This window comes from Bufo gargarizans, chromosome 8 (genome assembly GCF_014858855.1).
Source record: "Bufo gargarizans isolate SCDJY-AF-19 chromosome 8, ASM1485885v1, whole genome shotgun sequence".
Lineage (NCBI taxonomy): Eukaryota > Metazoa > Chordata > Amphibia > Anura > Bufonidae > Bufo > Bufo gargarizans.
This window is the reverse complement of record NC_058087.1, coordinates 180,339,843-180,353,059: the sequence shown is the minus strand read 5'-3', so window position 1 is coordinate 180,353,059 and position 13,217 is coordinate 180,339,843. Positions and strand designations below refer to the sequence as shown.

Sequence of the window (13,217 nt, the reverse complement as noted above, 5' to 3'; positions counted from 1 at the left end):
ATACATTACTTAGGCTACTTTCACACTAGCGTTCGATCGGATCCGTTCTGAACGGATCCGATCATATTAATGCAGACGGAGGCTCCGTTCAGTACGGATCCGTCTGCATTAATAACTTAGAAAACATTCTAAGTGTGAAAGCAGCCTGAGCGGATCCGTTCAGACTTTCAATGTAAAGTCAATGGGGGACGGATCCGCTTGAAGATTGAGCCATATTGTGGCATCTTCAAACGGATCTGTCCCCATTGACTTACATTGTAAGTCTGGACGGATCCGCACGCCTCCGCACGGCCAGGCGGACACCCGAACGCTGCAAGCAGCGTTCAGCTGTCCGCCTGTCCGTGCGGAGGCGAGCGGAGCGGAGGCTGAACGCTGCCAGACTGATGCAGTCTGAGCGGATCCGCATCCATTCAGACTGCATCAGGGCTGGACGGAAGCGTTCGGGTCCGCTCGTGAGCTCCTTCAAACGGAGCTCACGAGCGGACCGACGAACGCTAGTGTGAAAGTAGCCTTATCCTGTACTGATCCTGAGTTACATCCTGTATTATACTCTAGAGCTGCACTCACTATTCTGCTGGTGCAGTCACTGTGTACATACATTACTTATCCTGTATTATACTCCAGAGCTGCACTCACTTTTCTGCTGGTGCAGTCACTGTGTACATACATTACATTACTTATCCTGTACTGATCACGAGTTACATCCTGTATTATACTCCAGAGCTGCACTCACTATTCTGCTGGTGCAGTCACTGTGTACATACATTACTTATCCTGTACTGATCCTGAGTTACATCCTGTATTATACGCCAGAGCTGCACTCACTATTCTGCTGGTGCAGTCACTGTGTACATACATTACTTATCCTGTACTGATCCTGAGTTACATCCTGTATTATACGCCAGAGCTGCACTCACTATTCTGCTGGTGCAGTCACTGTGTACATACATTACTTATCCTGTACCGATCCTGAGTTACACCCTATATTATACTCCAGAGCTGCACTCACTATTCTGCTGGTGGAGTCACTGTGTACATACATTACTTATCCTGTACTGATCCTGAGTTACATCCTGTATTATACTCCAGAGCTGCGCTCACTATTCTGCTGGTGGAGTCACTGTGTACATAACCCTCCATAAAGTGATTGTGTAACTAAACATGGTGGCATTCAGGTAATGACATAGAATTTGGTTGCGTTGTGCGAGTTTCTCAGTCTGGCGAGTACCTGGGAGGTGTTAGATTCGCACCCGCTCATGTGTGCAGTAATTGCTGTAAATGAAATGGTTGGGAGCACATGGCGCCCGCACCGTCCCCCGTCCTCCAGCGCAGGAGAGAGCGCTCCATTTTATTGCTATCAGCACATCTCTTACATGAATAAGTCATTTTTGTCATCCTTTGCGTAAATAATTCTGCAAGTTTGTAATATACGTTGTGTTCCGATTTGTCACTATTTCCTAGTTCTCTCCTTGCTGTCAGTGAATAGACTCTCTATCCTCTACATTCTAAAAAACCTGCCCTGATCACATTCTGCTCACACGGCTGATGGATTCGGGGCAGAAAAGATAATTCAGCTCAATCAGGTATTTCCTAGACTTTTGTAACAACCCCTCAGCCGTGTGAGCAGTCCCAAGTCAGGGTCAGTTCACAGATAAGGTGCCCGCGTGGTGTACGCCCAATTGACCCGGGTAAACGGCTCATTATTGATCACATACACGTAAGGAAATGTGACATCATGGTTTACATAAAGAAGTGGATGGTGACCTGTCACACAGCTGCAGTTTTGGTACAATGTATTGGTCTTTGCAATGATCTATGAACGTTACATAGCAACAGCACAGATCTCTCTCCCTGACTTTACATTATTACCTACGCTGATACATTGTAACAAAGCCACTGAGGACCTGGGAGATTAGCAGCAGCTTTCCCTTGTCCCTGCCGGCCGGCCCTCTTCCTCGCCCACGTATGTGACGAGGAAGCGGAAGAAGTCACTGATTTTGCGACGGATCACCTTTGCGCCAAAAAGTGGCGTATATTTGGTCATAAATGATCACCTTTGCGTTTTTGAGGAGATCAGGGAAGACAATTGTGGATAGTTTTAGGACTCAAACTTCATCCATTTCAGTCCTGTGCTTTCTGCTTCCCAAACTCTGAAAATCAAGCCGTGCATTGTGCTGTCCCTCTAGTATTCCTCTTGGAAATTAATAATAAATGAATATGAGTGTTACCATTCCGCTCATTAATGGGGCTGCCTCTTCCTCCTATTGTCAGCACTGGCACTGACGGGACGGCGTCAGGGTGTATAGGGATTCGTCAGGGGGAAAGGTAAGAGCCAGTTGTCAGATTATTCCTCCAAGTAAATTGATAATTCCAGAGGCATAACAGAGGAACAGCACAAACGAGGTCTATGAAAAGAACAGACATGGCAGGAGAGCAGATGGGGCCCCCTTTAAGCTCATCCAAAAGACCCAATCACACGGACAGTCATAGGAAACGGCCATGTTTTCCTAATCTTGCACAACTCCCCCCCCTTTAAAGAAGTCTAAATACTAGTGAAGCGAGAGCATTCATCTATTAGGAGTAATGTGTGATGTGTTAAACTCTGCATATATTTTATTCCGCACTATAACCCTCTGGTTTTGGAGAAGTAATTACACTTACAGCAGCGGGGCTCCTTTTATTGGGCCTCCGTAGCACAATTTATTGACACATTACAGCTGGAACATAGATTATTACAGCTCCGATGAAAAACATCCATAACTCTGATCTATTTCTCCCCGGCTCCCAAAAAAAAATTCACAAAGCTTAACGCCAATCTGTTAGTGCTGTGAAAACCTCGCATAAAGACGTCTCCGCAATACTGCACCGAAAAACACCAAGAAAATCAAAACGGATCGTCTTACCTGTTCTTCTCCAGGTCCCAACACCAAGGGCCACGGTAGGAGGAGAAACCCAGGTTCACGTCAGGGTCTACTTTCCGGGGTCTGTCTTGTTAATGTTTTGCAAACCCCACAGACTCCTAATTTCATTCCGACCCCAGACCAGACTCCTAAAATTAGTACGTTCCCAAACTAGACCACTGAAATTAATTGAGAACCCCTAAACTCAAACCCTTACACCCCAGACCAGACCCCAAATTTAACTCAGACCCCTAAATTTATTCAGACCCCAGACCAGACTTTTAAAATTAATCAAAAACCCAAACCAGACCCCTAAAATTAATTTGGATCCCAAATAAAACTCCTAAACATATTCACACACCAAACCAGACCCCAAAATTAATTCATAACCCATACAAAACCCCTAAAGTAATTCAAATCTCAGTAGATCTCAAAATTGACGACGGCAGACCCCCAGATTTATTCGGGCCCCAGATCAGACTCCTAAAAATTAATTTGAATTCAAACTAGACCCCTGAAATTGACAACCCCTAAAATCATTAACACCCCAGAGCAGACCCCACAATTAACCTAAATTTATTCAGATCCCAAACAAGACCCCTAAACACATTCACACCCCAGACCAGACCCCCAGAACAGACTCCGAAAATTAATCCAAACCATATCCCTCAAATTAATTCAGATGCTTCATCTCATTCAGACCCCAAACGAGACCCCAAAACTCATTCACACTCCATACCAGACCCCTGAAATTAATCAGACTCCTAAATACTCGCACGCCCTAGACAGAATCCCTAAAATGAATCAGCCCCATAATTATGTGACCCTGGTGGCCCTGTGACTACTTATGACAACCTGTGTAGACGAGGTTCCTGGATAACATTCTGTCTGCCTGTAGTCACCACTGGAGCTCAGGAGATTACTGCATACTGTTTCTACATTAAACTGTATAATAACACAGTATGCGGTGAGCTCCCTCTAGTGGTGGCTGCAGGCAGGGGATTTGGAGCTCTGAATACTGGCACACTAATCACTATAAAGATATATTAAGAAATTAATTCTGGTAATAAAAAAACCCATAGTGTTAAGAGGTGAACGTTTGGAGGAGAGCAGAGGTGACGACAGCAGTCGGCAGCCCTCCAAATTCTACTTTATGGTGCAGTATAGAGAAATCTCCTTCCTTGTGAAGATGCAGAATCCTAAATGCCTCTGTTTTTGCCTGAGGTCTGTCTCGGGAACTTGCCTTAACCTCATGAGATATTTTGGGGATTTCCAGTAGATTCTCCTCTGCCTGTTCGCTCTGACAGCTCATACAGAGGCACTAAGAGGGGCTCTTATCACCTCGCCCTCTCACGGGGCACGGTGGACTAAGAGCCGCTGTAAAGACCTTGACAGTCGGTGGTAGAGGTGACAAGTGACAGCCGGATCATGGCGGCCTGCGCCGAAGCTGCCAATCTCCGCTTCCTCACTATTACACCCATCCATTTGTACTTGTATTACCTTTTCTTACATTCTTTGGAATAATAATTTACATATAGTTTCTTTCATCTGGTTACCAGTATACAATGCCGTATCACATTCTCAATCAGTATACAATGCAGAATCACATCCTGAGATAACCAGTGTACAATGCAGAATCACATCCTGAGATAACCAGTATACAATGTAGTATCACATCCTGAGATAACCAGTATACAATGTAGTATCACATCCTGAGAGATAACCAGTATACAATGCAGTATCACATACTGAGAGGACCAATATACTATGTAGAATCACATCCTGAGATAACCAGTATACAATGTAGAATCACATCCTGAGATAACCAGTATACAATGTAGTATCACATCCTGAGATAACCAGTATACAATGCAGTATCACATCCTGAGATAACCAGTATACAATGCAGAATCACATCCTGAGATAACCAGTATACAATGTAGTATCACATCCTGAGATAACCAGTATACAATGTAGTATCACATCCTGAGATAACCAGTATACAATGTAGTATCACATCCTGAGAGATAACCAGTATACAATGCAGTATCACATACTGAGAGATAACCAGTATACAATGCAGTATCACATACTGAGAGGACCAATATACTATGTAGAATCACATCCTGAGATAACCAGTATACAATGTAGAATCACATCCTGAGATAACCAGTATACAATGTAGTATCACATCCTGAGATAACCAGTATACAATGCAGAATCACATCCTGAGATAACCAGTATACAATGCAGTATCACATCCTGAGATAACCAGTATACAATGCAGAATCACATCCTGAGATAACCAGTATACAATGTAGTATCACATCCTGAGATAACCAGTGTACAATGCAGTATCACATCCTGAGATAACCAGTATACAATGTAGTATCACATCCTGAGATAACCAGTATACAATGTAGTATCACATCCTGAGATAACCAGTATACAATGCAGAATCACATCCTGAGATAACCAGTATACAATGCAGAATCACATCCTGAGATAACCAGTATACAATGCAGAATCACATCCTGAGATAACCAGTATACAATGCAGAATCACATCCTGAGATAACCAGTATACAATGCAGAATCACATCCTAAGATGACCAGTGTACAATGAAGTATCATATCCTAAGATGACGACCAGTATACAATGCAGTTTCACATTTTCAGACAACCAGTGCACAATGCATTATCACATCCTCAACCAGTACACAATGCAGTATCACATCTTCAGACAACCGGTATACAATGCAGAATCACATCCTGAGATAACCAGTGCACAATGCAGTATCACATCCTGAGATAACCAGTGCACAATGCAGTATCACATCCTGAGATAACCAGTATACAATGCAGTATCACATCCTGAGATAACCGGTATACAATGCAGTATTCCATCCCCAGACGATGAAGTTTTATATGTTGTGTTGAGCTCTTAGCTAGTTTTTAGTTATTTCTTGCAGTGTTTAGCATGACTAGTATTTTTCCAGATTTCTGTAAAGATGTAATCACTACTTGAAAAGCACATTATTTGGTGACAGTGCGGGGCACTACGCAGAGCCGAGTGACAATCAATCATCCTAAAGTGCAGTAATTGGAAGAAGAAACTTGTCAAAACAAACATTCAGAATGAGAAGCAAAAAAGCCTAAAAGTTGGTAACTGAGTTCTCGCTGCCACCTAGTGGAATCTCCTGCACATAGCATCCAGAAACAAGACTCATCACTGTAGCAGGGCATAAAGGACAGGCGGAGGCCATAGCAAAAATCTAAATGTGCCCCTTTCCCACCTGGCTTGTTTTGGCCTATTCAGGGGGTGAGCTGGACCATTAGGTAGATTACAAGCTTCCTAGAAATGCTAGTGAAGAGGGGGATGCCCTGTGCTTCTTCAGGAGAAGGAAAATGAGACTTTTTCTTGAATGGATTTAAATAATGACTATTTTTTTTCTTACCGGGGGCAACAACGAGCACATAAGAATCTGTGCTCAGTCCTGAGGCTCGATGGGTGGGAAATTCTAAATTAAATGGGATGTTACTAATACCTTCACCTTGTAATTTAGTGGTCATAACAATTATAGTTGGAGCATCCCTTCCAATAGTTCTCTACTTTGGACAATCGATTTTAGTTAGAAGAGTCTCCTGATGATAGGCTGATCATAAAGTGTCCTTCTGCTATGTAAGGGAATCCAGCAGCAAGTGTTACACTTCCCTGCAGCGCCCCCGCAGGTGAATTTAAGTATTGACTATGAAGAATTATCGGGTCCTCCAAAGAGAGAGAGAGATGCTCTTTGTAACTACACCACTCTCTGGTTAACAAATGAGGGTTCTGAACAGCGGACTTTATCCCTTCAAAGGGTTGTCCAGGTCGGGGGAAATTTTTTTTTCCCAGGGTGGAGAAAATGTGCCAGAAATGGTAAAATATTATTGTGGGTGTCCGGCTGCCTGATGAAAACATGGCGCTCCAGAATAAGGCCTATTATTGACCGCTGTATAAAGATGTATCGGCGGGCGTTAAGTCTTTAATTCCATAGACATCCCCTTTAAGCCCCTTCTGTTCTGCATTGCAGTGCTGAGCGACGGCTGCTAGATGCAAATACTGCGGAATTTAACACTTCTTCTGGATAAAAGTCACAAAAGCAGTGACGATTGTTTGCTAATTTCCCATCAGCTCCTTTAAGACGGTGTCTCATTTCACTATAGGAGGGTGATGGAATATATTAGCACCCGGGGTGATGTATGTGTTATACTTTTACAATGCAGTCCGACTGTAGAGGATGTTTCCTTTAAGTAATGTTACTTGGAGTGGTTCAGTTTAGAAAACCCATTTTCATACATCCAGTTAGAAGTAATAGAAGGGGAAGGTCTTCTGTCCAGAGTAGTGAGAGGTTACAAAGAGCGTCTCTCGCTCTGGAGGACCTGTCCTGTCCTGCATTACACAGACAACACATTTATTTTAATGGACACCATGTAAATACTTCATTTCTCCAGTGGTGGTGCTGCAGGGAAACCTGAACACTCACTGCCAGGTTCCCACACACATCACAGCTGATCTCTGGAGGCCACATTGTGATCTGCTTATTGTCAAGTGACCCTTCTAACAAGTAGGGATGGTCCAAAGCAGGGGGCCCCTTTAGAGAACCCAGGTCTTCAGTAGAATTGTCAGTAAACTGAGGGCAGAGAAGGGGCACCTTGGCTTGGAAGGAATAATCGCTGTGTTCTTTTCCTTCACATTAACCATAATCTAAGGTGCAGACCCCTTTTTAATAAAGTAGGATGGCCGCTCCTGTTTATATCACCTATGTAAAGGACTGCTAATTATATCTCACCTCTTGTATCTCCAGGCCTGGCTGACAGAAATACACGAATATGCGCAAAAAGACGTGGTCATCATGCTTCTCGGAAACAAGGTGAGGAGAAAATCTGAGATGTGCCGATCTTAGAAAATATGCCCCACTGAATTTAGCGGCAGGGTGCATGCCTTAAAGGGCTTGAACATGTTTGGAGGGTTTGGCAACCCACCCCTCCTGGACAGACCCCCAAAAGGTAGGCATACTTACCTGCTTCCCTGATGCTGGCTCCTTCTCTCTGTGTGGCCTCCGCTGCTCTGCTCGGGTCCATGGATTAAAATTTATGGTTCGACAAAGCTGCAGCCAATTGCTGGCTGCAGCGGTGACCTGCTACCCTTGTTTCAGTTGAGCATTTTTCATCACACAAGGGGAAGCAGGTAACCGCTGCAGTGATTGGCTGCAGCAGTGTCAAACCACAGGTTTACATCCAGGGTTCCTGAGCAGAGCTATGAAGGACACAAATCACAGGAGCCAGCGTCAGGAAGCAGGTAAGTATCCTTTCCTTCGCAGGTCTCCAGTCATCAGGTCTCCAGTATACAGCTCCTATGCAGATCTATGCATCTCTGCAGTAAGGGTAGGGCAACACCTGTCGCGGCCAGGATCACTGAGTAGCGGTGATCCCATAGAAATGAATGGGATCGCTGCGGCGGTCACAAGAAATCCATGCATAGGAGCTCAGCGCACAATACAAAAGATTTTTTTATCAAAGCAATTTGCAAAGTTGCTTCACTTCAAATGCATCAGAGCAATACAAATTGGCTATATAGCCGCATAGCAAATATAGTTAGTCAAAAGTGAGCAGGATCCCTTTAATTGCTACCTTCCTTCTTATTAAAGGTTTGCCTGGCAGTTGCTGTGAAAGACTTTAGCACCTGTTAAATATTCATTATTTACTTGAAAGCTGGCAATGCATAAAACATGCGTTCACACGCCTCACAGCAGCTCGGGCCTAACCCCGACTGCTCAACTGGCAGAACCGTTCCATCGGCAGTAACCCGCAGTGCTCTTCTTACAGGTGGACTCGACTCATGAACGCGTGGTCAAGATCGAAGATGGCGAGCGGCTGGCAAAGGTGAGCCCAGGACACATAATATACCTAAATAACTGAAACAGCTGGGTGACTACCAATATAACTACTGCACAGCTTTCCCAGACTCCTGAGATGCATATGTGCTATCTCTGTAATACAGCAGCTGTGTCCTTTAGGGCTGTAATAGCTGCGGTCACCCAACTTTCCCAGAGACAAATTACACCAACTAACAATTAGCTATAGAAGGACGCCTCATGTTTGTAGCATGATATGCACTTTAAAAGATTTATTAATACTAAAGTCAGAAAATGGTGCAAATTGTGGGGCAAATCTACACCTGATCAGAGCAGGAGATTAAGTTTTCTGACTTTTTAGGATATAATGGGGCAGATTTATCAAGATCGCGCCAGTCTTGATATCCCCTGTGCTGACGGAGGATGGTGCAGTACTTGGCAGCCTGTGCACCGAAAATAAAATCTATGGCAGCTTCAGGACACCGGCATAAATGAAGATAAATGCGCCTTGCCCACTGGCCCCTAGCCTGCTCCACAGAAAGTGGCGAGGGCGGTCTAGGAACAGCACTTAAAACTGAATTTAGTCGCACTGGCATTTAAAGTCGCCCTAAAACAGCCACAGGGAAAATGATAAATTCCCCTCAATAAATTTGGTGCACTTTTGTTTAAGATGGGCATCTTAGTAAACTTCCCTGCGACTTTTAGCTGCAATTGCTTTATTTTAAACTGATCAACACTGCCCCCTAGTGGCAGCATTTAAAACTAACTGCCAAACCATTTGCTTCACGCTCCATTCAGCGATTTGAGTTTTTGTGCCGTTTTCCCCATCGACTTCAGGAGAGAAAGCCGACCCTGGGTCAGGACTTGTATGATGCACATCTGTACTGTATTTATCGTCACTGTGTCTTGCAGGAATATGGGGTGCCATTTATGGAGACCAGCTCCAAGAACGGACTGAACGTGGAGTTAGCATTTACAGCTATTGCAAAGTAAGTCCAGACCTGTCCATATAACACATCGGACTCAGAAATAGCGACTGTCCTCACTGGCCGAGAGAAGGGCACTTGTGTGACCGTGGGTTCCTTCAGCCGATCACTGGGGAGGGGGAGAGCGCTGCTTTTTTTTTTTTTATATGTTGCCCCACCGAGAGCACATGCATGTGAAGAATAGCTGTTGGCTGAACAAGCATTTACCCGACCGCTACCCTTATATGTATTCTTCAGTTTATGGACCTCTCCAGACCAATACTAATCTCAATTTTTTTTCCTCCTCCTTCAGGGAGCTAAAGCACAGGTCAATGAAGCTTCCCAACGAGCCGAAATTTAAACTCCACGACTACGTCAAGAAGGAAGTAAAGGGTTCGGGTTGCTGTAAATCCTGATTTCTCCACCAATTGGAGGGGTCACCATCCTCCTACTGGTTGTCTGTACAAAGACTGATGAGAACATTCAGCGTCTCCATTGGGGGTGCTCAGGAGCTCCCGCAGCGCTGCCCCCTATCACTGTGGAGCAGCGTTCTGTCTGTGCATGTCTGTGTTTTATCTGTGAGGGTGGCGAAACCAATGTGTTATATAAAAAGGACACCTAAATCTGAAGATCTGCAGCCTCATGTAGGGGAGCAGTTCATGCAGGAGCCCCACCTTTAGGCATGCATCGGTGTATTTATGACATGTATGTGTGAGGAGCTCCCAATGAATGTAACCCATGGGGGCCGCTTCTCACTGTGCACTGACTTGCTATTCAGGGATCAGTTGCTCACAATTCTCTTGGAGACATCAGCTCTAAGCACATCTCTGTCCACAGTAGGTTTAGCTGTCCTTTTGATCTGTAAATTTGCAGCTTTTATGTTTGGGGGGCAGAGCTTGAAGCATTTTATGTTTTCAGAGGCCCCCACCATGCTTCAGTGATGTACCTGCGGCCCATAGTCACAGCAGCCATGTCTAGTCAGTACCTGCATGAGTATCATTACCAATTTGGCAAAGGGCTGGGGCACAACACCAGGACATGGGGTATATCAGTTATTTAGCATCAAACCCTCACTGCGGTCAGTGACTTGCAATGGCTGCCAGGGCCCCCCACCACCACACAGACTGTACATTACCATGACTGGAGGGCTCACCCAAGCTTGTGCAAAGGTGTCCGCAATCATTAACCCACATCCGCTGTAATGCAACCATTTTTTGACTATAGTTCAATGTATGATTTTGTAATATTTAAGACAATAAAGAGTCAAGCTTCAGGAGAAGTTTTATTCTGAGTGATTCACATTAGGATTAAGGGGTTCAGATCTTCTATTTCGCCTCCATCCTGAGAAGAGAAAGTGAAGATCAGTCAATACCGGGTGCCGATGCCACAGCCAGGATCATCGTCCGTGTGCAGAAGCCTCAGACATAATGGATCCGCACTGAGTGCTCAGAAGAGGTGTCAGAAAGTTTAAAGTTTATCATCAGCGGCTTCAGCTACACAAGGGGCATAGGACAAAGCAGCACAGATCAATGGCTCATTACCTGCAGAGACGTCCCTGTCCTCAGCTGCCGGGAGCGGAGCACCTGCAGGAGGAGGAGATTTTCAGTTTAGGGCCACACAAGCCAAAGCTCAGCTACCTGACAACCCCAGGACACGCTGGCTCCATTGGGGTTATCACCCTTCAGCTGCAGCCTGTGGCTCTCCGGTGGAGATGGAACTACAACTCTCAGTAGGCTTCAACAACTGCACACTGGGTGTTGTAGCTCCATAGAAGCTGCTGCTTACTGCTACAAAGGATGTTCCCAAGAACGCCAATCAGGTCAGCTACCCAAGGGCTCATGCACACCCCGTTCACGCCATATGCAGACCCATTCAAGTCATTGGGTCCGCATCCATTATATGGCGTGCACACAGCCGATGCCCATATATTGTGGGCCTGTGTGCATTAGCCCTTAAAGGGGGTTGTCCAGTTTTCCCATATTTAATGGCTGATCCTCAGGATAGGTCATCGATACAAGACTGGTGGGGTTCAGACTCCCAGCACCCCTGACAATCTGTTATTGGAAGTAAGCGCTGCATTCTCTTCAAACAGTTGATTGCTGGGACCCTGACCCCTGTTAATCTGATATTGATGGCCAATCCTGAGGATAGATCATCAAAATGGGGGAACCCCTTTAAAAAGGTCTTCTCATTCCAAGAGGGAATAAGCATCTGATCAGGTGTACAACTGCTGGGGTCCTGCCAACCAGTAGAACAGGGACCCATGCCTTATTTGAAAGGAGCAGCAGACATGCATGTGTGTCAACCATATGGGAGTGCCAATGAAAGCCACGTACAGTGCGCAGCCCCACAGAGTATGAATGGTGCGGGAGGGCACATGCTAGACCTAACACTCTGCCAGACTGGGGGGGGGGGGGGGGGGGAGATGAGGGGATGCTCCAAACAAGAGACTCACTGAAGAGATTACATCCGTTTCTACAGGTCACTTAAAGATTAGAGGGGGGGGGGGGGTCAGTTTTTTTGCAGAAATGCTGCCCCTACTGAATAGAACATGTCCTATTGTGGACAATAGTCCGTTCTAGAGATGGAAGTTGAAAATAAAATGGCAGACAGAAGGTATCTATTTTGCAGACCGCAATATGGACATTTAGTGTGCACGAGGCTTAGTGGGGGGGGGGGGGGGGGCTAGTACAGGCTGCCACATGCTGGAAGGGGAGCACGTTGAATATGAGTAAGTCTCCATCCAGACAAGTCGTAAGAGAACATTAAAAATTGCTTTACAACAGCTGCTGATTTTTTTTTTTTATCCAATCCCTGCAGCTTTCCTCCACAAATAAGTGCCTGGTCCTCCAGGTTGCGCCCTGCTTGTCCATGTTCCAGTCCCTGGACAGTTTATATCTGGTGCTGCATGGTGACACTCCCAACTGGTAACACCCATCTGGACATTCATTCACAACATCTAGAAGGAATAGTAGAGGACTAGCACAACAGTCATAAGAAGAGGCTCCAGAATTACTACATGGGGAAGAAGCTACTAAGATGTCAGGAGAGGAGACCATCCTCTGGCCACTACCATAGATATAGTACTTACCACTTTCCAGCAAGCAGTGGTATGGCGGTCTTCTGCAGACTAGGATTAAGAGCTACTCATGTCCTCCTGGAACCTGTAAAGGACAGGGATGGGTTAATGGCTTATCCAGACCTCAGTGCCTACACATTTCTTACTGCGCATGTGCCTCAGCCCAAAGAGCAGAATCAAGAAGCTGCTTTCACAGTTTCATATGAGGTGTCAGAATTTAGGATACATCCCAGGCAGCTGCAGGATAAGGGGAGGAGGATCAGTGAGAAACCCCCAAAATTACCTCGTCAGGGAGGGTCCGATAGAACCGCCACAGCGTGGCACATGGTGGATGGAAGCTCCACCTACAAAGCAAACAAAGAACAGTTTAGGCGGCT

General features: G+C 45.4%; 1 protein-coding gene, 1 long non-coding RNA gene and 2 other non-coding genes across 4 annotated transcripts in view; 1 reads left to right on the top strand and 3 right to left on the bottom strand.

The window, feature by feature from the left end:
* Nucleotides 1-11,028, top strand: part of RAB26 (RAB26, member RAS oncogene family) — a 178,309-nt gene extending 167,281 nt beyond the window's left edge. The window contains exons 6-9 of the mRNA XM_044303761.1: nucleotides 7,747-7,812; nucleotides 8,768-8,824; nucleotides 9,709-9,785; nucleotides 10,075-11,028. Coding sequence (XP_044159696.1) covers nucleotides 7,747-7,812; nucleotides 8,768-8,824; nucleotides 9,709-9,785; nucleotides 10,075-10,177 — 303 coding nt within the window. The 3' untranslated portion in view covers nucleotides 10,178-11,028. The remainder of the gene's footprint in view (nucleotides 1-7,746; nucleotides 7,813-8,767; nucleotides 8,825-9,708; nucleotides 9,786-10,074) is intronic.
* LOC122944987 overlaps nucleotides 11,025-13,217 on the bottom strand; it is a 14,521-nt gene continuing 12,328 nt past the window's right edge. The window contains exons 6-9 of the long non-coding RNA XR_006391075.1: nucleotides 13,124-13,184; nucleotides 12,853-12,925; nucleotides 11,303-11,344; nucleotides 11,025-11,102 (exon numbers count right to left, since the gene is read on the bottom strand). This is a non-coding gene — a long non-coding RNA (uncharacterized LOC122944987). The remainder of the gene's footprint in view (nucleotides 11,103-11,302; nucleotides 11,345-12,852; nucleotides 12,926-13,123; nucleotides 13,185-13,217) is intronic.
* LOC122945902 lies at nucleotides 11,175-11,250 on the bottom strand. Its single transcript, XR_006391172.1, has one exon. It is a non-coding gene; the product is annotated as a small nucleolar RNA SNORD60 (small nucleolar RNA).
* Nucleotides 12,994-13,076, bottom strand: LOC122945901. Its single transcript, XR_006391171.1, has one exon. It is a non-coding gene; the product is annotated as a small nucleolar RNA SNORD60 (small nucleolar RNA).